Source organism: Ammospiza nelsoni, chromosome 17, assembly GCF_027579445.1.
Source record: "Ammospiza nelsoni isolate bAmmNel1 chromosome 17, bAmmNel1.pri, whole genome shotgun sequence".
Classification (NCBI taxonomy): Eukaryota; Metazoa; Chordata; class Aves; order Passeriformes; family Passerellidae; genus Ammospiza; species Ammospiza nelsoni.
Window position 1 is genome coordinate 8,006,613 of NC_080649.1, and position 27,565 is coordinate 8,034,177.

The following is a 27,565-nucleotide window of genomic DNA, read 5'->3' on the forward strand; positions in this document are numbered from 1 at the left end:
AGAAAAATGTACCTGGCTCTCCCTCCAGTGCTGTGTCTTGCAGGGCATGTCTCTGCTAGCTCAGCACTTTGTGCTGTTCTGTTCAGGTGTGACTTGAAAAGAAGTGATTGGGATATTCTAACTATAAAACCAAGTTCCAGGTGTATCTAGTTCATTTTTGTTATTGGAGAAATTTGTAAGCATAAAGATGCAGAATAGTTTCTCTGTTTACTAAGATTTTTCAGTTCATCTGTTGGAGTCTGTCAGCATGGAATTTTCATTTGAGATTTTCTGTCCTGGCTTCCATACGCCCCCTACCCACCTCCCCCCAGTTTCTGGTGTTAATAATAAAAATCACTTACAAATTGATGATTTTTGGACGTTTTTCAGGTTTGAAAACCTCCAAGGATGTGACTCTTATGTTTAGGCTCAAATGCATTATTGCTGTTGGAAGTTACTTCCTTCATAGGACAGTGTGGTTTGTTCCGACAAAATAAAGTGAAAATGGCACACTTGTTAGTTTCTGTTTAAAAACTGAGCTGTAAAAAATAATGTTGTAAATCTAAATGGATACAAACTATCTTTGCTGTAATTGTAGTTAACCAATTACAAGTGAGACCTTGCACAGGGTTTTCTGTAATGGTAGGGCAGCCCCACGGGTATAGGGATGCACAAATGTATACTGGTAGTTAATATCTGCATTTTATCAAATGTTTTGCCTTAAAGAAACATTTGTTAAATCTACTAAGGTCCAGGTTCACCTCAATGTTTGAACTCTACTTTTTTATCAATCCTTTAGTCTCAGTAGGCAGCCTCTTATGGGGAGCCACCTCTCCTTTTCGCCAGACCTTTTATACATTGAAGCAGGTGGACTTGTGGGAATATCTTTTCTAAAGGAAACCTTGCATGTTTTTTAATGTTCTAGATTTAATTTTATTGGCTGATTCTTCTCTGTCTTGGACAGGGAAGGCACTTCAGAAATGTTCCTTGGAGCTCTAATACATTGAGTGAAGGATTGGGCAGGCTCAGGGAACAGTTTCACTTCTCTGCAGTGTTGAGGGGAAGAACCTGCTCCTCAAAGTGGTGTGGCAGGCTGGAAAATTTCCAGTCTCAGCATTTGAGTAGGTTTATTCTGGTGGATCTAGGAGTAAGATCAACTGAATTAGTCAAAATTATGCTTTTATTTTCATTTTCTATTGTTACCAAAGATGTATCTTAAGTGGGAGAATGTAGAATATAGACTCCTTGATTGAGAATGATACCAGTATTACTGAAAATGTCGACCTTTATGTTTAAGGAGAGTTGTTCCATCTGTGCAAGCAGATCATATTTGTCTTTTCAAAAACTGTATTTTTTGGCCATTTTACTTAGCTTGTGTGGTGGATTCATAGGAAAAGCAGAATGAAGATTTCATGTACATAAAGGAGCAAGTAAATTAAAATACCTAGCCATGTGTACTGGCAGTTTGACCTTGTATTTTACAAGGCCTTTCATGTCAAAGTAATAATAAGAAAACATTAAATGCAACAAAATTGATATTAAACTTTATGACAATAGTGGGTTTTTTTCATGTTCAGAAGAAAAAGATGAGATTCTTAATGTGTGACCTGGAAATTTTCAGGAAATAACAAAACATTGATGCATGTGGAAGTGAAGAAGGAAGCTAAAGGAGATGGTAGAAGATAGAGCTGCTAATTTGCATATGAATTGAATAACTCGCAGCTCAGCACCCTGGGAAATGTGTGTTCTGAGAGCCTGATCTAATGTCACATTGGTTTGTCCACAGGTGGCTACAGTGTCAATGGAGGATCTGGGGAAAATACTTATGGTCGGAAGTCGTTGGGGCAAGAGCTGAGAGTTAACAATGTGACCAATCCTGATTTTACCAGTGTTCCGCATGGGAATCGTGCTTTAGCCACAAAAGACATGAGGAAATCACAGGGTAAGGACATGGCTGATTTTCAGGAAGAGGATATCTCTTTTGGCAATATTTCTCACGTTCAGAATGTGAAAAGAAGTTCTGTGGTTATGCAGTCTGTATGGATTTTATTTTTTGTGATACATGATTAGATGGTGTTGATGGAAACTTGTTTTGCTCGTTTTTTGTCTTGTTTTATGCTGAGGCTTCCTCCATAGGTTTGGCAGATCTCTCAATGACCTGGCTTAGGCTGTAAATCTTTCAATTTCCTTTAGATGGCTTTTGAACTCTTGCTTAGATTAGCCAGATTTGGCAGAGACATCTCCAAGAAGGAGAACTTGCTTTGGATTTGTCGCAAATGGATGCCTGAGTAAAAAGTTGTAATTAATGAACCCCAGTGTGGGAAGAGCAGCTCAGCTGTTCCTGTTCTCCCTGGGCTGCAGGATAAGCAGTGGTCACGTCCTGTCACTGTGTCCTGAGCCTGCCACTGCTCCTGCTCGCTCTTGCTGAGGAACAGAGGCCAGGGAGGAGCTGGAAGCATCCTAAGAATGTGGGCAAGGTCTGGGGAGATGCAGCAAGAACAAATTTGGAGTTTCAAGAGGGTGCAGGAATGCTGGGCTTGTGTTTTTGAGGAAGAAGGCTTCATTCTTCCCACTATTTGAGGTTTGAGTCATAGTTAAAAAAAAAAAAAAGTTATTCTAAGCATTTTTTGAATGGAAATAGAAACTTTATGACTAAGCACTGTCACTTATTGCATCACTTAGTATAAGTAGTAGTTGAGCCACTGGTAAAATCTGCCTGCTTTATGCCAGGCACATTATAAACATGAGGACAGGCTGTTTCTTCTCAAGAATTAATATTTCAGAGGAGAAAAAAGAATATTCAGTGTACTTTGCAGTGGAAGAGCTGAGGTGTAAGTGGTGCCATGACTGTTTCAAAAATGTGATTTTTAGGAATGGATTAAACTCAGACTTTAGAATCCCATTCTGGTGTCTTGGTCTAAAGTTATGTAGTCCTTTTAGTGTCTTTTTATGTTTATGTAGAGGAAATAGAACACTCTTCAAATGAAAAAACTTTCTGCCAGTACTAAATAATAGTTAATTCAGACTGTTTTCCTGGGTATGTGAGCATCTCTTTAATACTTAAAAGGTTAGGATATATAATTTTGGATTCCTGAAGTTGCTGCCTATGACTTGCATATTTTCTCTCCTTGAAATGTCAGATTTCAAGAGTTTGTCCTTTTGAACGTGGCTGTCTTTGATTGTTGTAGGTTTCAGCAAGTCATTTTGGTTTTTTGTGTCTTTAAAATACAATGGGATTATGCTGCAACAAGATTTTGGGTTTTAAGTTCTTTGATGTTTTCTTGTTAGTGTATTCTTTAAACTATTTTTAAAATAGTCTGTTGTGAATTAGTGTGTGGCTGAGACCTTGCTGAATTTTCACAAAGTGGATGTCACAGGTATTTGTTACCTAGTGCTTTGATTAGTGTAGCTTCATTTGTGTTCTTGGTTAATATTTTTTGCTTCTTTTTTTTTTCTTAAAGTTGTAATTGTGACTTAACAATTACCTGACACTATTGGGGAGTAATGCCAATGTAGATTAGCTATGAACTGAATAAAGAGAAAGCTGCTTTAGTCACACCAGATGAGTGATGTCTAGCAGAGTAGAGCAGAAAGCTCTGTAGCTGTCTTGGATTTTCTCATTAGTCATGTTGACTAAGAATGCCTCATCATACTCCATGAATCCTCTGATTTGAACCACCATGAAACATCTAATGTTAAATTTATTGAAAGAAATTTTGCTTCCTTTTTTCAAATGAGGGCAATTAATTATTTGTATGAATTCATAGGCAATTTGTCCCTGAGGCAGGTGAGCTGCATTGTGACCATCTCTGGTATTGTGTTGGCCAGGTTTGATGAGGTGTTGCCTTAGGAAGGTTCATTCTCCCCCATCGTGATCTGCTTAAGTGAGCAGCCAGGTCCCTCTTCATGCTGGGGCCTTCTGTTCCTCAGTAAAGGAAGAGCAGATCTGTTTTCCTGTTTGAAACAGAACCCTGCTGCCTATCAAGAGAGAAAATATTGTTTGTTTGTAGTTGCCTGAACTTAAATCTGGTTCTTTGCTTCGGGAAGCAGCTTGTTTTTTCCACAGGGTTTTCTCAAAGTATTGTTTGTTGAATTATTTTTGTTTATTCTACAATAAGTCTGGTTTAATCTTACCCCACACCATTTTTTTTAGTTCCATTTATGTAGAAGGAAACTAAGTCCAGATTTTTTGTGTAGAAGTAAGACACTTCTGCTTAGTTCTGAATGAGTTCAACAGGTACTGGGCTGTGCACATGAGGAAATGAAATATTTTGGTGGCTAAATTGGATTTTACATTTAACTTCCTTTTATGAAAGTTTAAAACCAATCAGATTTTATTTTTAATTATTTTCTTAAATGACTATTATGACTTATTGATTCCACTCATACATGTATTGGACAACACAGTACTGTTGATAAATGCTGTAGGAACAAATAAAGAATTTCTTTTTCCAGAGCGACCGTTGTCTTATTCTGACGAGTCTCGACTGTCAAATCTTCTTCGGAGGATTACTCGGGAAGACGACAGAGACCGAAGACTGGCTACTGTAAAGCAACTGAAAGAATTCATTCAGCAACCAGAAAACAAACTGGTCAGCAATTCTTCCTTTTCCATTGCATTGGGTAGTTCTTGTTTTATAAAATTGTCTTTTTCAAATCTGAGTATTGGCATGTGTCTGCAGGAATTATCTTGTATACAAAGAATTTCATTCCACACGAAAGGAGAGTGTATTCCTGGATTGTCTGTCTTGTTTCCATAATTCAGGAAATGTTTGATTAGGATGTATTGCCTTAAGCTAAACTGATGAATGCCTAAACTAATGTAGATTAGCTGTTATAGGAATTTACATGGCATGTGTGTGGCTTTGTTTGACTGCTTTAGGAATAGCCTCTGGATCCCTCAGAAAGGAAACAGTGAGAAAGGAAAGTGTTGTTGTCTTTTTCAAGAACTGCTTCTGTATTTTAAATCAAAAATTTATTCTTTTTTTTATTCTTGTGAACAGCTCATCTTAGAGCTACTCAGCTTTCTAACTAAACATCTCTGTATGTGGGAAGAGAACCAAGTAAATCTTTGTTTTCATTACATCTTGAGGAGTTCTGGTGGTTTGCTGAAGTCTCTAATGTCCTCAAGTGTTTTTTAGGGATATGGGGATGGGAAGGGAAGTATCCCACTGTGGGTATAAATTTTTAATATTACGTATTTTGAAATGAAATATTAAAGAGCATATTGTCTGGCACATCTCCCCCACTGTTTTGGAAAGCTTAAGAGTTCTCCAAGTACTGAAAAAGCAGGAAGTGATGCTTTATTATCCTGCCACTCATTTGCAAGCAGTGCTCTGATACTTTAGCTGTGGGATCTGTGTCTGTCCTTACTCATAAGAAATTGGTTCATTTTCTCATTGTATGTTAATTAACCAGTGATAATTGTGCTCTTTTCCAAAGGACATGAGACTTGAATATGGGGAATATTCTGGTCTGTGCACCTAGGTGTAAGCAGCCCTTGTGCAAGCCTGGTTAACACTTCAGCTTTCCTCTTGTTGCTACAAGGGTTTAGGAAGTAAATGCTTTCCACAGTTATTCTGTGGTTACTTTTAGTTACTTCCATTATTCTCCATGAGGTTTTCCCCATTTTAAAATTTTATTTTGTAGCTGCATTTATTTAGGTTTATTGGTATCTCAGAATGTACTGAAATTGCCATTGTAATGTGTAAGTCAGCAATGACAAACTTTGTTAGTGGTCAGAATATTAGAAGTTTGTCACTTAGAAGCTCCTCTGAGCTCACTAATGAGAATAAGATCAGATGTCAAGTGATATCAAGGCCAAAACTTCATAATGGACGGTGTTTAACCTAGCAGTAGTTCCTGCAGGTCTTGACACTACACAGTGTACTTTAACTTTGGAGTTCTTTTCATCTTCAGTGCTGAAATATGAGTTCAGAGTCAAGTGGTAGAAGTCAGTAGTCTCTTGTTATCTAATGGAGTCCAGCTTTAGCTTCTAAATTATAGAGATGTCTTTTTCTTCTTAGCCTGTCTTGCAGGTACCAGACACATTTTCAAAATGCCCTTATGAGTTCTGAGGGGTCAAGCATGTGGATCTCTGTCCCTCCAGCCTCAAAAGCATGATGTTGCTCAAAACTTTTAAACAAAAACTGGCTACCATCCACAGTGTTAAAGAGGAATGTCTTTCTGAAGAAAAGAGAATGAACCTTTTTATTAACTTGTCAAGAAAACTTCCTGTTAATATGTTACACAGTTGCAGCTAATGTGTGATTTTTCAATGAGATCACTAAAGTGGCAGGGGTTTAGTGCATGTTAGGAAAACAGGTCTTTCTGATTATGGTTACTGAGAAGCACTAGTTCATCAATAATGCTTCACCTCCAAAATTGTATTCCATTTCACTAAAATGCAGGGTTGCCTAAATAGAAACTTTAATACTTCAGGTTATGACTTCCATAAAATTTTCTAGTGATACAATTGATTTATTAGTGTTAGAAATTTGGGCTTTAGTAGATGCTACTCATGAACTGTGTGATGTGTCTTCCATGGTGATGTAATGTTATCAGCAAGAACTAAACATGGAACAGACCTTGATAGCAGGCTGCCAGTATTTTCATGGCTACTGTAAATAAATATCAAATATAACATCTAGGATAATATTGCAGTGTTGCTTAATATAGTTGATGCTAGTCTGCAGTGGCCATGGAAAGCATAATGGCATTCAGAGAGAACTGGGAGTGTTGTGTTTAATGTGGGTGTAAGCAGGACCTATTGTGCAGGCAGTATTGGGCAATTGCTGTGCTTATGCCTTTTATGTATCTTATATTACAGGTACTTGTTAAACAACTGGATAATATCCTGACTGCCATTCATGATGTGCTCAGTGAAAGGTAAATTGAAAAAATACTCTAAAGGGGAAAAATAATGTCAGTATTAGTTTGAAATAGAGAGGGAAAAGTTTGAGAGAAAGTGATTTGCTAGTTTTGCATGGGTGTCCCATGCAGGAACAGAATGAAATTGGGGGAAATAAAGGCTCTTAGGCATATCAACAGTTCTGTTGGGCTGTCTAGAGTACATCTCCCTTGGACAGAATGTGGAGGCACAAGTGTGGCTTTGGTGCTGTGGGTAGTGTGGAGTCTGTCTCAGGTGTGTTCACTCAGCTGGTGGAGCTGTGCACTGCTGTGCTGGGGTGGCTTCCAAAGTGAAATGAGTTTTTTTACAAGCTGAGTCATTTACATCTAATGAAGAATGTGTGTAGAGGATGCTGAGGTTTGTGTGGGCTTTTAGGTGCTTAGGTCAGTGTTATTTCCCTGACTCAGCTGCATATTAAGAACTATTTCTATTGGGTAGTGTGTTGCTAATAAAACAGCACATTTGTGTACTTTTATTCCAGTTGATTTACTCCATAGAATTAATATTTCTTAGAATTTTACCTTAGCTTTGCCACTGCTGCCGTTAAGTAGGAGAGAAGCAGCTTCATTTCTGCATCTATTTTCTTTTGCTTTAGAAAATGCATAATTCTGTTCATGCTTCTGTTTTGCTGCCATGGCTGGAGATCCCAAGTTTCTTTTTTTCTCTCCAAAATTACAGTAGCAAATTGCTTCAGGAATTGAGACAGGAAGGAGCTTGCTGTCTTGGCCTTCTTTGTGCTTCTCTGAGCTACGAGGCTGAGAAGATCTTTAAATGGATTTTTAGCAAATTCAGTTCATCCACAAAAGATGAAGTTAAACTTCTTTATTTGTGTGCAACCTACAAAGCACTAGAGACTGTAGGAGAAAAGAAAGCATTTTCATCTTTAATGCAGGTAAGACTACAAGTTAAAACATGATTATTAATGATTTTCTCAGTGCAATGCTTGAATGAAGTTTTTAAACTGGAATGAACAGTAAGTAATGCTATATTGACATAATAAATAAATATCATTACAACTGGGATGCAACTTTCTGAATGGGATTATTTGATTCTGGTTAAATTAGAAAAGAATGACAAGTCACATACTTTGATGCAACTTTCTAGTATTTATAGCAAATCCAAGAAGAATCTTTTTGAAACAAAAAGATAAACTTATGTGGAATGGTACACAAAACCCAACCTTTTGATTGTTATATGCCACCTCCTATTTACAATTTCTAACTGGAATTGTGGGCAGATCTGAGAAGGAGTAGGATGTGTGCAGACAAGGTGATGTCCCTTTGTACAAGTTTTAGGGTTTCTTATTTTGGGTGTAGAAGAGCTATGGCCAGGTCTGTGCTCCAATTTAATAGTTACTTTACAGAGCCAGAAAGCTTTGACAGAAGAAGTAGGGCTTAAAATTACACAGTTGTTCTGTGGCTAAAGAGCTAAAGAAAAGTGTTCCCTGGCCCTGCCATATATCAAGCAAATGCCCCCTTGAAGTGATTATTTTCATGCAGTGCATGTGATGCCTTTTACATTTTGTTCCTGCAGAAGGAGTAGAGTTTTGTTGATTGAATCAAAGCAGTTTGTTAGAGTGTGTTGTCTCTCATGTTTAATGTGAAATATCTGGTGCCTTTGCTTTTCAGCTTGTAATGACCAGCCTGCAGTCCATCCTAGAGAATGTTGATACACCAGAGTTACTGTGCAAGTGTGTCAAGTGCATCCTTCTGGTGTCTCGATGCTACCCACACATTTTCAGCACCAATTTTAGGGTAAGCTTTCTCTGTGCTTTGTGTTTTCTTTCTACAATGGAAATGTTGGTGCATTAAGTTGGGTAATGACTCTGCTTTCACAATTGCTTTGCAGGACACAGTGGACATCCTGGTTGGGTGGCACATAGATCATACCCAGAAACCTTCTTTGACACAACAGGTCTCTGGTAAGTTTGGCCAGAGGAGCTCATGGAGGGTCTCACAGCCTGCTCTGGCTTGCAGATGTTGGGGGTTTATTTACACCAGTTTGGGTCTTCTGACACGGAAGTTGACACAAAACCAAACTGAGTTTTTGGCTGTGTAGCATGATACTTTGTTCCTAACTTTTTAGCAAATTTACATTTTCCATTTTTTGCTGATTCTGGAAAAATGGGATGCTTTATTCAGGGTACATTTAAACACCAATTGCTTTGTGCAGTCTTATAACAATCTTAAATTTATAGGTCTTAATATATCCTCCGTGAAAGGATATATTTTCTCCATATGTACTTTTAGAAAATCTTCCTCATAAAGATACTGTACTGGCATTTAAAAAATGGGGAGAGTTTTTCCAATAGCTTTATCATTTTTCTATGATTTATTCACAGCAAGTTTATTATTCTTGTGTCATAGCCCTAGATTCTATCCTTGGTGTTTACTGATGTGGGGCGGAACTGAACCTTAAAAGGATTTTTGCAAAAGGACAGAAGAGAGAGATACAATTTGTATTTCTTTTAAAACATCTGGTATTAGTATTTTCATGTGGATGACCTCTTAGTTCAGCAACTTTTCCCTCAGAAATATGCAACTAAAATTTAATGATTGTATGTCACCCTGTATTAATTGGCTTGGTATTTTTGTACAGGATGGCTGCAGAGCTTGGAGCCCTTTTGGGTGGCTGATCTAACTTTTTCTACCACACTTTTGGGTCAGTTTTTGGAAGATATGGAAGCTTATGCTGAGGTAAACAAGACTTTATGGTATATAACAGAGTTAATTGTTATGGTTTTATTAATAAACCCACAGCTGTGATTTTTATGGCTGTATTAGGCTTTCCTGGGGAAAAGAGGACCAAATTATGGAGTATAATTCAGTCATGTACAATGACCAGCTGCACAAATACTCATGAATTATTTAATTAGTATCACAACCAGGTTTTTAGCCATTGTTGATTGACAATATAGTGTTGTAGTAAAACTATAAACAATTGACCAAGCAGGAATGCCTTTATTTTTCAGGAGCTGATGTGAAGACAGCTCATGACTTTTCCTTGGTGCTTTCTCTAATTGTCCAACCTCTGAGTGTTTCAGAACTAGTAACTGTTGGGGAGAGAGAGGAAATCTTAATTCTTCAAAAGACTAATGATAAATCTGTCTTTTTAAAATAATGCAGCAGATTACATTGTGCAGGAAATAATACAGCAGGAATTGATGGAAAATGAGATTAAATTAATTTAATGTACTTCATTTTGACTTTGTAACCTTTGCTTAGTTAACAGGGCATAGAGTTTGTCTGATGCTGTCATTAAAGGAAGAGCTTTCGGGCTGGGGGGGAGTGCTGTCTTGTAAGGTGTATGTGCTCATATGAATATGTACCTACAGGTCAATTATACTGCATTGTCTATGTTAATATACAGGCCCTGTAGGTAAAATTGTACTTGCAGCATAATTTGTGTCACTCAAAGCAGAGTCAATAATTTGGTCAGTGCCCTTCTCTGTGCAGCAGGGCCTTTGCTGGGGCAGCTTTAGGATTCTCAGGGCAGAGCAGTAAATCACTGCTTATCAGGCTGGCTGCTGCTCTGCTCAATGTGTGTATTCTTAGTCACGGAAGAGTTTCAAGATAACGTGTGCTAATGTGGAGGAGGTGCTTCCAGCCAGTGTGTTTATCTCACAGTGGGGTAGAGCAAGGCTACAGCTCTGCTAATGAGATCAGCACTTCTGGGAATGTTCCCAGGCACTGGTGCCAGCTGGCATGGGGTAGGCTGTTAGTGAACTCTTGGTCTCCAGATTAACATAGTTCACGTATGTGATGGGAATGGCCAAACACCTCCACTCCAGTTTGGGGATGGGAATTTTTTGGAAGAGTGGTAAAAGTGTTCAGAAAACTGTTGTAACAGTGCAGCAATACAGATGATCATGTTCCAGAGACCAGGAACTTCATAAGCCTAAGGTTTAATTTACAAGATATAGTCTGAGTACTTTGTTTCAGTGGCTAAACTCAGTGCTACTCTGACTTCTTGTTGTCATTGTGTGCTTATATTCCACCTTCATGTGTGTGTAGTTAAGAGATACTGGATAAATACACCTGTAATTGGAATGTACAGTTTAATGTCTGGAAAAGAGATGAAGTACTTTCAGTCTCACATTTGGATATTTTACCCATGTGTAAGTTAATGGTGTGTGCTGATACACAACCCTTGTGTGCTGCAGGACCTGAGCCACGTGGCGTCAGGGGAATCGGTAGATGAGGACATTCCTCCCCCGTCGGTGTCGCTGCCCAAGCTGGCCGCCCTGCTGAGGGTGTTCAGCACCGTGGTGAGGAGCATCGGGGAGCGCTTCAGCCCCATCAGGGGACCACCCATCACAGAAGCTTATGTAACTGATGTAAGAGCTCCATTGCTGTGCCTTTCTTGGTTACTCAAATGTTTTGTCACCATCCAGCAATGCATGCCATTGACTGAGCTCGTTTAGGCTTTTTGAACGTTACATGAATGTGTATATTCTCAACTTTGAGTAAATCTATTTTTTCCAAGAAATATGCTACAATACTTTAATAAAAGTATAGATTGTGATAGTGGCACATGAAAATCGTATCAGAAATTAACTTTTTTAGACATTTTAACTTCATGTGGCTGGGTTTGCTTGTTATCTTTGAGACCATGTTATTGTTTATTCAGATAACTATGCCACTATGGAAACTTGAATTCTACTTATGAGTTTGATTTTATAAAATGTGATGGTTTTTATTTGTGTTGAAATTTTATCTATTGAATCTGATAGCAAACTTTTCTAGCTTTATAGTATAGGATGGTGGAAACTCAGAATAAATATTATATAATATGCTAAGTAGCTGATGTGGTTGTGTAATGGGTGAGGAGATAAGATAAAAATACCTGCACTCGAACTCTTGTGGCTGCTGGATGACCTGCCCAGCTGGAATTTATGTCCTTGAGAATTTTGTGAGAGACACAACTTCTTGGGTAAATAAGTGTATGGATTTCCCAGTTGAAGACAAGACAGTTATGTAACTTCTGCATTAATCTGCAGGGGATTCTCGTGACAAAAGTTCAAGAAAACTCATCTGTCTTTTTCAAGGGGAGTTCTGTTGATGTTAGTTGGAGCTGAACAGAACTGTGAGTCATAAATTAGGTTTTGTAGATCTCTAACTGAATTGGAAACCAAGCAGTTGAAAGTTTGTTTTTTCTTACACTTCTAAAGTGTAATGTCAAGATGACATTTTTCAGAATAGAATCGAACAAGCTGCAGAGCAGGTGATGGGACAGGATATCAAATGGGTGTGAATACAATTAATTAGCATCTCTCTTTAATGGAGTTTAACTCAGTTGTGTTTTTGATTTTGCAGGTTCTGTACAGAGTAATGAGATGTGTGACTGCAGCAAACCAAGTGTTCTTTTCTGAAGCTGTGCTTACAGCTGCCAATGAGTGTGTTGGGGTTTTACTTGGCAGCCTGGATCCCAGTATGACCATACACTGTGACATGGTCATCACCTATGGATTAGATCAGATGGAAAATTGTCAGACTTGTGGCACTGACTACGTCATTTCAGTCCTGAATCTGTTGACACTGGTTTGTACATGTTTTTATTCTTGTAAGGGACTAGAAAAACAATATTTTGATCAATCTTTAATAATTAGTAAAAATTCAGGTAAAGTTACTTATTTTTGTGTTTATCCCCAGATTGTTGAACAAATAAATACAAAACTACCATCATCATTTGTAGAGAAATTATTTATACCAGAGTCTAAACTACTTGTTCTTCGTTATCATAAGGAGAAAGAGGTAAGAGGAAGTAACTTCTACAGGTGTGTTCCAACAGCCTTCATGCACTTCCTAGAATTAAGCTGTAAAACTTAAGCTGTAAAGCTCATCTTAAATACATTTTTTAGTCTTAACTGAATATCTGAAACTTCTGGAAAGGCGGATATAGCTACTTCTTTGTTTTAGCATTTAGATTTGATAAGAAATTGGAAAGTTTTTGTTATTATGCCAGGTAGAGAAGCCTTAGTTCATCTGGCTTTGATACTCAGTGTGTTGGGTGGATGATCTAGAAAATAATTAGTAGAGTCTGTAAGTAAGAGGTACAGAAAACTGAAGATAGGTATCTGTATCAGATTAAGCTATTCATAGATAAAGAAGAGTGATCTTAAAGTCTTTGTTGCTGATTAGTGTGTTTTATGATTGTTTGTTTTAATCAGTTATTGCTGTAATTATGTTCTCAAGGTCGTTGCAGCAGCCCTTGCTGTATACCAAGCTGTATTGAGCCTGAAGAACATTCCTGTTCTGGAGACTGCTTACAGGTTGATTCTAGGAGAAATGACCTGTGCTTTAAATAGTCTACTCCATAGTTTACATCTTCCTGAGGCCTGTTCTGAAATCCAGCATGACTCTTTCAAGAAGCTTATATCCAATGTGGATAATGCCAAGTTTGTTGTTATATTTGACCTCAGTGCTCTAAGTACGATTGGAAATGCTAAAAACTCATTAATTGGGGTGAGTAAAAACTCAACAGACAGTTCATGCAATAAGTGTAAAAAATACTTCTTTACTTAAAATTAATGTATTACACCAGTAGGGCACATATGTATGACTAAAATGATCATATTTGTCTCTCAACTTCCTAAGTTTTAGAAAAACTCCCAATGTTACAACTCAGGGGAAACAGTGGGTGGATTGTATCTCCAGTTGTTGCATAATGAAAAGCAGTTTCTAGGGAAGAGCATCTTATCAGGGTTATTAAGGGTTTAATGCCAAGATCATCATAGTAATTGCTTTTGAAACTCAAGACAGATAAAAGCAGCTGTAAAGTGTCCTTTGGTAGTATATCAGACATATGAAAAAGCTTTCCAGATCTTTCCATATAAAAACATTAACTACTTTTAACAGACTTCTAAAAATGGGAAAGAAAATAGTTACAGTCAGAAAATAATAGAGTTAAATTATTTCCTGTGGGGAAAAAGGGAAAGATATTATATGATGCTATGAAAATTACAGTTAAAAGTAGATCCTAGTTTTTATGTTTCTGTGATTGTTTTATAGATGTGGGCCCTTTCACCAACTGTGTTTGCACTGCTGAGTAAAAACCTGATGATTGTTCATGGTGACATAGCAGTTCACTTCCCTGCTGTCCAGTATGCAGTGCTCTACACACTGTACTCACACTGCTCCAGGTATGGGGTTTGATAATTCAGCATATTTTAAGAGCACTAGGATGGACTGATGTGAATAGAATATATTGTTGGAGGGGTGAAATGGAATAGGCTGTTACAATCAAGCTTTTGCCCAAACTTCCTTAATTAATTTTTACTTTCATTAGTTGCAGGGAAGCTGTATCTCAGCCAGGAAAGCCTATCCTGCCTTCTTAAAGTTGGCCTTTTATTCAAAGGCAGATTAGAAATCTTGTTTGAATAGAGAAAACTGAGGGAGAACTCCTCTGAAAGTAAATTGTGACAGATTATTTACTATTTTGCCTTAATGAGAGTTCTGGGAGGGGTAATGAGATGTAAACAACAGATGTAAATACATTTTAGACCTTATTAATACAAACTGTTGTTAAAGTAAGGGAATATACAATTTTAACTCTTACTCTACGTTCTTAGCTGTGGTGATTTTTCACTAAGCTTTGGATACCAGATGCAGTTGAGAACGTGTTACTGACCTGCATGGACTGATAGCAAATTGTAGCTTTTTCTTTTAGGCTAGGGACCAAAATATTTAGGTTTTGAGCGAGTATAGTGTGTGTGTGTGCATGTGTTCATTTAACTTTCTTGCTGAGTGTTGATGTTTTTTTTCCTCCTGTAAACTTCAGGGAAGTATCTCAAATCTTGGGGTGGTTTTACAGTTTGTTTTTCCTTGCCTTTCCAGGCACGACCATTTCATATCCAGTAGCCTCAGTTCTTCCTCTCCCTCTCTGTTTGATGGAGCAGTTATAAGTACTGTAACTACAGCAACAAAAAAACATTTCTCAATCATACTGAACCTTTTGGGGCTACTGCTTAAGAAGGATAACCTTACTCAAGATACCAGGTAAGGAAAATATTCTTAGAAATTGGGAAATTTTTTTTTGCCCAGTAGAATACATTAATTCAGAAACCAGGGTAATTTGAATTTGTAAAACTTGGGGTAAATTTAACCTGTCAAATGTTTGAGTTTTTTATACGCTATTAGTGAAATTGTGGAAAAAAGTAGCTGCTTGTTTTATATATGAAAACTAGAGAAGTTGAAGCCTTTCTATGATCTATCCAGTAGAAGCAGAACTATCAAAATTCACTGAAAGAAAGGGTTTGCTCACTGAAAGTATCCTTACCAAAATGCTGTGAAAGCTGGGGACATCTTTAAAGTTAAGAAATAACTTGTTTAGAAAGTGTGAGCTATGGTGTGATACTGATGTACAACGTGAAGTAGTTTAAAAGAACCTTTCTGTAACTCTGTAGAGTGACTAAACTCTTGGTTTTTGAAGGAAACTACTTACAACATGGGCTTTGGAAGTGGCTCTTCTGATGAAGAAGTCAGAAACATATACACCGTTATTTTCTCTCCCATCTTTTCATAACTTTTGCAAAGGACTTTTAGCAAACAGTAAGATATTGCATATTTTTACTTAACTGTCTTTTACATTTCAAAATTAAGTGCATAAATAGCCTTGTCCCACTGATAGTAGCAACTGTACTTGTTTCATTTACTTTAAGGATGCTTCAAGGTTGTATTGTGCAAGAACTTAGACTCTTTTAATGATTCTTTTTTTAAAGTAACTCCCTGTTACTTAATTAATTTTCTTAAGCTAAATTGCAATCTTAAGAGATTTGACACATCACTGACATTTTTGATAGATCAATTTCCCAGTCACAAACCATTTATCAAAAGCACTGGAACAGTTCTGTGATGTATTCAATTCCAAGATCTGTAAATAATATGGGAACAAATGCAGAGCAGTGCAGAAGTTACCTAATTCCAGCAAGAATGACTTTTTTTCTCCTTTCAACTCCTTAATTCAGCACTTCTGGAAGATGTGAACATTTGTCTTCAAGCATGTAGTAGCCTCCATGCCCTGTCTTCCTCCCTTCCAGATGACCTTTTACAGAGGTACTTGCACAGAGTTCTGTAAGTTATTAGAATTCTGCTGATGATGGGGATATTCACCCTTCTTTCCTTCTTGGTGCTGCAGGTGTGTTGATGTGTGTCGTGTTCAGCTTGTCCACAGTGGTGCTCGTGTGAGACAAGCTTTTGGAAAGCTGCTGAAGTCAATTCGTTTGGATGTTGTGTTGAGGTGAGTTGCTCAGACCAACTTCAGTGTAAATAATGGTTTAGTTTCTTCAGAGAGACTTAACCTGAAAAATAATGCCAGCGGACTTAGTTCAAAATCAAAAAGCATGAGCTTACAAAGGTAGTTCTGGGTTGATGGTTGGGCTTGATGATCTTAAAGGTCTCATCCAACCCTCTATGATTCTAGGGTTATCTCTCCTATGCTTTTACTGGTCTAAGAACAGTATGTAGTACACAAAGTAATTAATAAATTTGATTAGTTCTGCATCACTTCTTGAAGTAAACTCTGAGTGTCTGTAAGGTCCCTTTTGTCCAGAGCTTCAGCAGTATTATGTCCTGTAATTTGCCTTGAAGACCTGAACTCTGAAAGAACTTGGTATTAATACCAAGGCACGTAATTACTTGTAGTCATTACCTATAGATATAATGTGTGTGTAACTCTGTTACAAACCTTGTTTTGGTTTATTCAAGTACATTACAGCGTGGGTTGTTTTCCCTCTCTTCTTGCAGTAACCGTACCCACACTGAAATACAAGAAATTTCTTTGGCTATAAGAAGTCACATGAGCAAAGCTCCAAGTAACACATTCCACCCACAGGATTTCTCTGATGTCATCAGTTTTATTTTGTATGGAAACCTCCACCGAACTGGGTAAGAACTCCTTGTAGAACTGAAATCTATCAATGCTGAATTTATAGTAAATAAGTCTAAGTTACATTTAAAATCTGTATTTGTTACAAACTACGTTGCTTTACTTTCAAACTTTTTTTATACTTTTTGTACTTTTAAATATTTGTAAACATCTTACATACACACCTTTTGGCATATTTTCCTATGTACATTGCTGCTTGGAAGTTAATTTTGTGAGGGATCTGTTTGTGAACAATAGGGAGATGAAGTGTGTACAGTATGAACTTATCAATGCACTGATGTTTCCTTTCAGGAAGGATAACTGGTTAGAAAGGTTATTCTATAGCTGTCAAAGGCTGGATAAGAGAGATCAGCCCACCATCCCTCGGAACCTGCTGAAGACTGATGCTGTGCTGTGGCAATGGGCTGTCTGGGAAGCAGCTCAGTTCACTGTGCTCTCAAAGCTAAGAACTCCTCTGGGGAGAGCCCAAGATACATTTCAAACAATTGAAGGTAAAGTAAGAAATATACTTTATTTTGATGAGATTTTTTGGTAAGGTTGTGAGGCAAAGGTGTTCATGTCTAAGGCAAGAGGCACAATGGATTTATTTTTCAGTGCATAGAGATTTTAAAGATTCTGCATAATTACTGTTAACTTGTGGTAGATTTTGAGAGCTAGCATTGCTATCCCTTTGCACATTTAAATACAATACCCTTTGGTAACTCTTTTTTCCCATGTTTTGGTAAAATGTGCAGGTATTATTAGGAGCCTTGCAGCCCACACATTAAACCCTGATCAAGATGTCAGCCAGTGGACTACTGCAGACAATGATGAAGGACACAGTAGCAACCAGCTCAGGCTTGTTCTCCTTCTGCAGTATTTGGAGAACTTGGAAAAACTGATGTACAATGCGTATGAAGGATGTGCCAATGCCCTTACCTCTCCACCCAAGGTTTGTTTATCTTGCAGTGCTGATGTTGCTTGGAACAGTCTGGTGAATGAACAGTGTCTTCAGGATTGTTCAGTTCTTAGCCATGGAATTCCAGAAAAACTTCTTAACGTTTGAGGCTCCTAAAACACTTTGGCTTTAACTTTGGCATATTCCTACAGAGCATGTTAAACCAGGCTTTGTTTCTGGAGTACCAGCTTGCATAGTGGTACAAATCCAGCAAGACTGTAGTACCTCTGATTTGTACCAGTCACTTATTTGTAGATCGTCAGCAGCCCTATTATACAGTAACACAGTTATTTAAGGCTTTAATTGCTTTTTGGGGACTGTAGTAATTATTTATAAGCAACATACCCCGTTGTGTATTTCTAAGTGCAAAGCATTCTTCACTGTAGAAACAAGCTGTTTAATTACCAGACTTTGATGTGACAGTAATACATGATTTATAGTCAGTGCATATTAAGACTTCTGGCCTGCCAGTGTTCCTGGCCAGTTGCATTCTACATGTGATTTCACACAACTTACATTAATAAAATTAATGATTAATTGAAGACTGGAGAAAACAAACCTTCCTGCCTTTGATATCAATCTTAAGTACTTAACTGTTTAGGTTTGTGCAGAGGAATGTTGTTGTGAAACTTCTTTCCTGTCTCTGAAGGTTATCAGGACGTTCTTTTACACCAACCGCCAGACGTGCCAGGACTGGCTGACACGGATTAGACTGTCCATCATGAGAGTGGGACTGCTGGCTGGCCAGCCTGCTGTCACAGTCAGGCATGGATTTGATTTACTCACAGAAATGAAAACTAATAATAGTATCTCTCAGGTACTCTCTTTTCAACCTCTGTGGACTACTGCAGAAATATTCACAATGATATTCTAAAAGAAGTAAGCTAAGGCAACCAATAGTTACTAAACCAAGTGGTATGTAAAAGAATGAGTTATTTAAAGCCACATTTTTAATTTGTATGTTTTTATTGTGGTTGTGATACTGTGGATTGGAGGTTAAGATGTACTGAACACATGTGGTCAAATACTACACAGGAACGAATGCTAGAGTTAATTCACAGTTTTAATTGAGCAATTTCTAATTTAGTGGAAACCTTGTGAAACTGGTGCTGCATTTGTGTGAGGCCATACCAAGCTTGTGGTAGTGTGATGTTTTTGTGTCATGGGAGTACCCTTCCTCTAACTAGCAGCAGCCAAGTTCAAGGGTGGGATGGAAGGATAAAGTAGTTAAAGCCTTCTTGAAAGGGTTGAATAGTTTCTTCAGTACTTGATTTGATTTGCTTAAATGTTTTACCAGAGGAGGTTTGCTAGTTCTTTGTTACTTTGTGCTCCCTTAAAATTCTCATGCAGGTACAAAGCCACCACACAGTGATTGCTCACCATTGGTGTTCAGGCTGTGGGTTCACAGCACAAACTCTTCCCTTGGCTCCCCTGCTCTTCCAAAAGCAGTGCAGTGGATGGGATCAGGAGCACTTGTAGATGTGCATAGTGAAATACTGCTTCACCATTTCTGAGCATTCACCCACAGACAGGGGGCTCTTGCATTAGATGAGTTTGTTAAATAATGCTTTTGGTTTGCATTTAGGGAAATGAATTGGAAGTGACAATTATGATGCTGGTAGAAGCATTATGTGAGCTTCACTGTCCTGAAGCTATTCAGGGGATTGCTGTCTGGTCTTCTGCTGTAGTTGGGAAGAGCCTCTCCTGGATCAATTCTGTAGCTCAGCAAGCAGAAGGACGGTAAGCTTTCACAAATTATTGGATGCTACAAACTTGGATGTTTTTTCCTTCTAGGAAAAGTTCTGCTTCTGAGTCTTTTAAACTGTGGCATGAGTCAAGGCTGCTGATGAACTTCCATGTCAATTATACTCAGTGAATCTTTTCAGAGATGTTATATGTATTTAATCAGTATTCAGATTAAAATTGTGACAGGCAAATATAAAACTCATTTATTTCTTTCTTTTTCTACTTGATTTGAAGTTTACATTGAAAGTTTCATGGACAAGCTTTTATCAAATGCTATAACCTGGAAATTCAGCCAGCAACCTCATATCCTATCCTAATCCCTTTCTTTTGCTGAAGGTGATATGAGTATTGGAGTAAAATAATGCTCAAAATCTAGTTTATTTACAAAAAAACCAAAAACCCAGCCTCGTTCTTTAAGATGCTGACTGAAATATTGAATTGTTTTAGGTTTGAAAAAGCAACTGCAGAATACCAGGAGCACCTCTGCTCCATGACTGGAGTGGATTGCTGTATAACAGGCTTTGACAAGACTGTTCTGAAGTTGGCCAATTCCAACAGTGTGAACAATGCCAGCCCAAAGCATTCCCTGAATGGTCAGTGTTTGTTTTCTTTTTAAGAGAAATACAACTGTGTAAATGTGTACATAAAATAAGAACATTCAGTGATACAGCTATGGTGATGTCTGACTCTGAAATCTGAAAACCTGTTTCTGTCTGCAGTTAAACTGAACCACTTAATGCCCTTGAAACCAGTATTATATGTAGATAGGAGGGTTTACAGTACTGAGGTCTAGCTGAATGAAACTAAAGGTAATAGGTAAAATATTTTGTAACTTACTAATTTAAATCTAGTTTATTTTAGATCATCATAACGTAAACCTTAGTGTTTATGATATAATTGTATCATAAACGCACTAATTACTCAGGGATTTTTAACTTCTAAGACTTGGTTGCAGTATTCTGTTTCATCTTTGAAAATGAACATCCTTTGTTCCTAATTTAGTAGTTCTGTTTTTCTGTTTTGATGTTCCTTTACAGATATAAACTAAATTTTTTCAAAACCTCATCTGAAAAGATTCTCTTTTCCCTTAGAAAAAGTGTCAGTGGAAGAATCCTGTAAAAGTTGTGTATCTTTGATTTTTTTTTTTTAAATTAATAGTTTTTCTTGACAAAAGACACAGAAATAATGTTTCAGTAATAGAACTGCTGTTTGAAAAAATATATATAATGTGTGTTTATATAAAATTTTTTCATTCCATAGGAGAAACTAGAAAAACTGTTCTGACTAAGCCAAGTGAGTCTTCACCTGAAGTGATAAACTACCTGGGTAACAAGGCATGTGAATGTTACATTTCCATTGCTGACTGGTCTGCTGTTCAGGAGTGGCAAAACATGGTCCATGAACTGAAGAAAAGCAATAGTAATACCTCAATCAACCTGAAAGCAGATTTTAACTACATAAAGTAAGGTTATAATTCATTTTTTCCACAGTACCTAAGAGTTCATTGTTTTGCAGCTGAAATATTAAAGTTTTAATGGATTTTAAAAATTGGATGTCAGTTTCTAAGTAGAGGCATAGAAAGAAGAGAGGGGTGTTCTTGGGAGGGTGAAAACTTGGCCATGGCATTTACAGATGAAGAGATAACATCATTCTAAATAGCTACTGTAGCTTTCTGGCTGCTGAGGCTGCTTAGTATTCAAGAGATAAATCTTTCATTGAAGGAAAAAAGATGCCAAATTTATTCTGCTTTACTCAGCAAAAGATGAATCCTTTTGCACAACTTAAATAAAATGTATCTCAGTGGTTCTTAAAAATATCTTAATATACTAATTAATGGAAAAAGTGGCCAAGACCACTTGTTTCCTATGAGTTTTTTAGTTTTGTTTTTTTTTAAATGAAATTTAGAATTGTAGCTTGTGCATTTATTTCCTGATCTTTGATATTTTTCTAGTTAATGAAAAAATACTTGTGACATTGATTAGACCTTCAAAGTTTAAGGATAGTCGCTTTTTATTTGACAATTTGATTGCTTTCCATTCCTGCATGATTGTGGTAAACATAGTAAAATCCGTTTGGCTGAAATTTCTTGACTTGAAAATAAAAAGCACAGAAGGAAGCAGTGAAATAAAATCTGCAGATCTGAAAAGATGACTGCTTCTGTCAGAGAAAGGAGCTTTTCTTTCCCTTTGGTACTGGATTCTTTCATTTGTTGCAGAACTAGTGCCTGTTATTGATGTGTGTGATAATTGAGATTTTTGCTTAGAATTAGTCATAAGTGCTCTGTAGGATTTGGAGTTAGTCTTGAGTCTTTTCTTTTTGCTGTGTAATAAACTTGGCAACTGGAGTGAAGTAAAAAATACGAAAATAAAACTATAAATGTTAAATTGCAGATCTTTGAGCAGCTTTGAATCTGGACAACTTACTGAATGCACTGAACAACTAGAATTATTACCAGGAGAAAATATCAACCTGCTTGCAGGGGGATCCAAAGAAAAAATAGGTATAAATGCATAAATTAACATTTACATCAAATGCAAAATAAGTAATTCTTTGTGCATCTCTATAAATGACAGACTGAAACATTGAATGCAGTTTGCTGTGTTCAGTGGACTGACCATAACCCTTAATAATCAAGCTTCAAAATGTTTGGCAATGGTCATCCTAAATGTTGATGCAAATGTGTTTTCTGGAGTTAATGTGACTGTTTATAAGTAAACTATGATGAATATTCAGAATATAATATTATGAATACATACACATATAAAAAGATATGTTTTTAAAAGAGGGTTTTTTTGCTAACTTCCTTACTGAGAAAAATGCATTATCAGATGGTGAAACATGATAAAATTTGGCAGTTCTAGTTGGTTTCAATTGTTTAATCTCCATGTAGACATGAAGAAGCTCCTTCCTAATATGCTAAGTCCTGATCCAAGAGAACTTCAAAAAGCAGTTGAAGTACAGCTTTTGAGAAGTTCAGTATGTCTGGCAACAGCTGTAAACCACATAGAACAGGAGCAAAAGTGGCAGTCAATATCTGAGTAAGTTGAAATGTGCTATGAATTAATGTGAAAACTGTGAAAACCTGTTCTAGTTTGTTAAACATAACTTTGTGTAAAGCTTCAGCATCCATGGCAGTTCTAGCTGTTGTGAGTTATAAGCTTACTGAGGAAAAATAAGATTGCTTAACATGGAATTCATGTAGTTTATAAAGTACTTGAGTTGATAAAGTACTTCTGTGTCAGTGTAATAATAAAGTATTGTAACATAGCATGTATGATATTGCAACACTTTCTCACCATCCTTTTAAAGATACTGATTTTGTTTTTTCTTCAGTAATTTTGATATCACTATTTACTCTTACAGTCTAGCTAAGAAAAATGACTGTCCTGACCCTTTAATTTCAGAAATCTTATCAAGTACCTGAAGCAAACCTCCCGCATTGCCATTGGGCCTTTGAGGCTTTCCACGCTCACCGTGTCTCAGTCTTTACCAGTGTTGAGCACTCTTCAGTTGTACTGTTCTTCTGCTTTGGAAAACACTGTATGCAACAGGCTGACATCAGAGGTAATTCTTTGTGTTTAAAACCTAAATTGGGAAAATGTCTTTTGCCATGTCATATTGTGGAGTATTGAATATAAAACATAGATTAATTGTTTTGATTGTTAATCGTATTGTAAAAAGACCACATTTAGTTTTCTAATGTGCCTTGACCCTAGTTTTTATAAGTTTACATCTTAATTGGACTTCTCTCTGTAGTTATAAATATACCTCTCTTTGAATTATACTTACAGTATTTTTGAGGTGTTATTGATAGTTGCCTTTTAGAGTGTTGCTATTTCTTCTCTGAATACATTGTAACATGCACTTAATTTACTTTCAAAACAACTTAAAAATATTCTAATAAAAAAATCACTTCAGCAATTAAGAACTGAATGTCAGACTTCAACCACTATGAATGTTCTGGATGTAATTTCTAATCCCATTGTTCAGAAGACAACAGTTCTTAGTGTTGTCCTCTCAAAATCAAACATAAAACATATCTCTTAGTGATAAAGTGTGGTCTTTGGTTTTAATTAATGGAAATGCATGGTAGTAAAGTTGTCTCTCAAGACAATTGTGCCTCTTGCAGGACTGTCTGATACCTCTCTTCAATGAAGCGTTGAGGTCATGCAAGCAGCACGATGTAAGGCCATGGATGCATGCCCTGAGGTACACGGTGTACCAGAATCAACTGATGGAAAAGCTTAAAGGTGTGTGAGCTCTCAGTATGGTGCTGTGAAAAGCAAATGCAGAATTTGAATTTAAGTTTTCTGCTGAAAGCAGCAGCTGTCTTTTTCTAGTATTGTAGATGAAGTACTTTTTAAAAGCCAAGGTTTTTTTCCTTCAGGTGTCTTGTTTTACTAGTCATACATGTCTTGATTAGTCCTGTGATGTAGACAGTGTCAACAAGAAAAACAACATTCTGAAGTGTTTATACTCCTCTCCTAATAACCCCTTAATTGCTCATCACTTCATACTTTAACTGCTTTCACTTTTGAACATTTCAACATAATGAATAATGGGTCTTCACAAACAGTCATGAAAGCCCTTTAAATGTGCAGTATGAAAAGAAGTAATGGGAGAAAAAAAGTTCTGTCAGAGGAAAAGTAGGCTTATTAGCTAAGAAGAATGATTACAGTAGAAAAAAAATCTTTTGCCTAGCAGATAATCTATGGATAGAATTTTGGTTTCAGATGGGGTATATAAATATTCTAGACATAAGTCATCTAAATCTCTGAAGCAATTTTTACTGATGCCCATGTACACAATACATTGGACAGAAATTTCTGTGTGCCAGACAGTGGTTTAATACTTTTGTTTACCATGTCTTGCTCCCTTCTTTAGAACCAACAGTCCCAATTAAAAGCCATCTCATGGAACTGGGCTTAACAGCAGCGAAGTTTGCACGGAAGCGAGGAAACATCGCCCTGGCCACGCGGCTGCTGGCGCAGTGCAGCGAGGTGCAGCTGGGGAAAACCACCACTGCACAGGACCTCGTCCAGCACTTTAAAAAACTGTCTGCACCAGGTCAGATAGATGAAAAATGGGGTCCTGAACTTGATATTGAGAAAACAAAGTTGTTATACACAGCAGGTGAGCGTTATGTTGTAGGGAATTGTGGGTTTTTTTCCTTATAACCAGGCTGGTTCCCCTCACCTTGAAGTCACAATAGGGCAGTATCACTAGGAACTGATTTCATCCCATTAGCCGTTGTCTGTCTGAACGTGTTTTCATAAGTTTTTTCATGCTTATCATTCTTCAAAAGAGAATTTTCTGTGTAAAAATGTATTGCTACAAGTTTTATATGAATGTGCTGACTTTCAGAACAGTTTTAAATAATAGCAGTGTACTGAACATCTGCTTTCCATGATATGCAGGTCAGTCAACACATGCCATGGAAATGCTGAGTTCTTGTGCCATATCTTTCTGCAAATCTGCCAAAGCTGAGTATGCAGTTGCTAAATCTATTCTCACACTGGCTAAATGGATTCAAGCAGAATGGAAAGAGATCTCAGGACAGTTGAAACAAGTATATAGAGCTCAACAGCAGCAGAATCACAGTGGCCTGACCACCTTGTCTAAAAACATATACAGTCTGATTGAGCTGCCAGCTGTTAATACACTGGAAGATGAATATCCTAGGATTGAAAGTGAATCTACAGGTATGTTTGTTCTCATTGTTCTTAAAAATAGTTACTGATAAATACAGTGAGGGATATAACATCAGTTATATTGATGAAGACTAAGTGCTCCATCACTCATGTATTTGTTTTCCTAATACATGTGTCAAGGGTGTGTATTTTGTGCAAAAGGTAGCTATACACAGTTTAAAAACCTAAACTTCTTAATACTGATATTTCATATTTCTGTCACATTTTTCCCATTCAAGTAATGGTGGCCGGAGGAAGAAACTGGGATATGTTTATTTTGTATTGAGGATATCAGTTACTGTCCTGTATGTGTTTGCTTTCAGCTTGTGTATCTGCTAAAGTCTGAGTTAGATCTTTGAGGTTTAAGCATGGAGAGGATTTGTTATGAAGGCCCCCATAAGTGTGAAAAGTACTTCAGGATTTTTCATTATCTTTAATCTGTAATTAATCTGAACACTTCTGCTGTTACTGCAGAATGTGTTCTCAAATTCCTAATTTCCAGCATTTTCTTTAAATGTTAAGATAAATTCTGTGTTTCTTTAAACTTGGATTTCATAAATAACTTCATTCCTCTCATGCAAAGTCAGAATTATTGTGGAGCTGTTTGTGGATGTTAAACAGTAGGTGCTTTCTGACTTGATGGTAAAGAACATAAATACATACACAAATAAATACAACCACAGTGCCCTGGGTACTTTATAAAGTCTTCTCTCTGAAGCACTGCTCCTCTGGAGGTCATGAGTTCCTTCCTTCAATTCCACCTCTCTGTGAGAGAGGAAGGAATTTTAGAGTGTCAGCAGTGGTTGTTGGCAAATGGAAACTAAACTTTATTTTGAAGCTGTGTCAGAACTGAAAAATAATTGCATTTTGGAAAATTTTGCACTGTTGGGTATTAATTTTACTAAAAAAATACTGTATGCCCATAATGTTTTAGTGTTATTTTCTGTGCTAAGGAAGGCCTAAGTAGGTTTTACACTGTAACACATATTACTCTATTTCTCCCATCACAGTAAACATTGGAGTTGGAGAACCAGACTTTATCTTGGGCCAGCTGTATCACTTGTCTTCAGTGCAGGCACCTGAAGTAGCCAAGTCTTGGGCAGCCCTGGCTAGCTGGGCTTACAGATGGGGCCGCAAAGTGGTTGATAATGCCAGGTAAATACAGCCTAGTGCTTGAATTTGTGCAGTACAATTGCTTTTCTTAAGATAAACTTACCTGTGTATTTATGATTGCTGTTGTATGTGGTCTGAAGTTTGATGTGAGCAGAGAAATGAGTTTTCTCCTGGTTGGTTGCCTCTGTAAAACAAAGCAAACTTAATTCTGAGATAAAGATGATTTCTTCCTTCAAAAAGTTTTATAGATAGACTTGCAGTAGCTCCACAAATACTCATGTAATGGGGATCAATAATTCATTGACTGTTACAGTCAGGGAGAAGGTGTTCGGCTGCTGCCCCGGGAGAAGTCCGAGGTTCAGAACTTGCTCCCAGACAACATTGCAGAGGAGGACAAAGAGAAAATCTATGGCATTCTTGGGCAGGCAGTGTGTCGGCCTGCTGGCATCCAAGTAAGTGTAGATTTGTTTGTGTGAAAAAATGTTCAGCTTCAGCATGAACTTTATTTTCTTCTTCTTGCAGTTCATGTTAACTCTTGTAAATGTCTTAAAGTTAAAATTCATACAGCACAAGAAACTATCTGTTAGCTATATGGTAACCACCTGTTGGATGAACTATGGTAATGTGATCAAGTAATGCAGTTGCATGAGCTGCTAGGCAAAAAACTGACTTAGGAGCTAAGACTGCTTGTAGAAATTATTGGAGGACTTAATCAAACCTGCTTTCCCTTTATTTGCATTTAGGATGAAGATATGACTCTACAAATCACTGAAAATGAGGACAATGAAGAAGATGATATGGTGGATGTGATATGGCGTCAGTTATTAACAAGTTGTCCCTGGCTTTCAGATCTTGATGAAAATGCAACAGAAGGATTAATTAAAGTCTGGAGGAAAGTTGTAGACAGAATCTTCAGTCTCTATAAACTGTCCTGCAGTGCATACTTTACATTCCTCAAACTCAATGCGGGGCAGGTTAGTGTTGATGTGGAAGCCAAGTTACAAAGTTTTTTAAATGAGGATATGATCTATATACTTAATTTAGAGGAGTATTTCTGTTTTTCAAGGTTCCACTTGATGAAGAAGATCCCAGACTGCACTTAAGAAACACCTCTGAACAAAGCACGGATGATGTAATCGTGATGGCAACGCTGAGACTGTTACGGTTGCTTGTGAAGCATGCTGGAGAGCTTAGACAGTATCTAGAGCATGGGCTAGAAACTACACCTACTGCTCCTTGGAGAGGTAAACATATGTTATCTAGCTGTTAAAATTATTTTGAGACATTTTCTCTAAATGCAGAAAG

General features: G+C 37.2%; 1 protein-coding gene across 1 annotated transcript in view; it reads left to right on the forward strand.

Annotated features, from left to right (window-relative positions):
- The window catches only part of SMG1 (SMG1 nonsense mediated mRNA decay associated PI3K related kinase), a 60,758-nt gene that overhangs the window by 10,400 nt on the left and 22,793 nt on the right, over positions 1-27,565 (forward strand). The window contains exons 3-35 of the mRNA XM_059484143.1: positions 1,766-1,921; positions 4,435-4,571; positions 6,809-6,867; positions 7,568-7,781; positions 8,518-8,643; positions 8,738-8,810; positions 9,488-9,585; positions 11,052-11,225; positions 12,205-12,429; positions 12,541-12,642; positions 13,084-13,353; positions 13,900-14,030; positions 14,725-14,886; positions 15,320-15,438; positions 15,855-15,942; positions 16,025-16,126; positions 16,633-16,773; positions 17,066-17,265; positions 17,509-17,705; positions 18,361-18,528; positions 19,297-19,451; positions 19,905-20,050; positions 20,718-20,919; positions 21,848-21,957; positions 22,348-22,495; positions 22,862-23,021; positions 23,587-23,707; positions 24,342-24,590; positions 24,875-25,159; positions 26,158-26,302; positions 26,574-26,712; positions 27,004-27,234; positions 27,327-27,504. Coding sequence (XP_059340126.1) covers positions 1,766-1,921; positions 4,435-4,571; positions 6,809-6,867; positions 7,568-7,781; positions 8,518-8,643; positions 8,738-8,810; positions 9,488-9,585; positions 11,052-11,225; positions 12,205-12,429; positions 12,541-12,642; positions 13,084-13,353; positions 13,900-14,030; positions 14,725-14,886; positions 15,320-15,438; positions 15,855-15,942; positions 16,025-16,126; positions 16,633-16,773; positions 17,066-17,265; positions 17,509-17,705; positions 18,361-18,528; positions 19,297-19,451; positions 19,905-20,050; positions 20,718-20,919; positions 21,848-21,957; positions 22,348-22,495; positions 22,862-23,021; positions 23,587-23,707; positions 24,342-24,590; positions 24,875-25,159; positions 26,158-26,302; positions 26,574-26,712; positions 27,004-27,234; positions 27,327-27,504 — 5,211 coding nt within the window. The remainder of the gene's footprint in view (positions 1-1,765; positions 1,922-4,434; positions 4,572-6,808; positions 6,868-7,567; positions 7,782-8,517; positions 8,644-8,737; positions 8,811-9,487; positions 9,586-11,051; positions 11,226-12,204; positions 12,430-12,540; positions 12,643-13,083; positions 13,354-13,899; positions 14,031-14,724; positions 14,887-15,319; positions 15,439-15,854; positions 15,943-16,024; positions 16,127-16,632; positions 16,774-17,065; positions 17,266-17,508; positions 17,706-18,360; positions 18,529-19,296; positions 19,452-19,904; positions 20,051-20,717; positions 20,920-21,847; positions 21,958-22,347; positions 22,496-22,861; positions 23,022-23,586; positions 23,708-24,341; positions 24,591-24,874; positions 25,160-26,157; positions 26,303-26,573; positions 26,713-27,003; positions 27,235-27,326; positions 27,505-27,565) is intronic.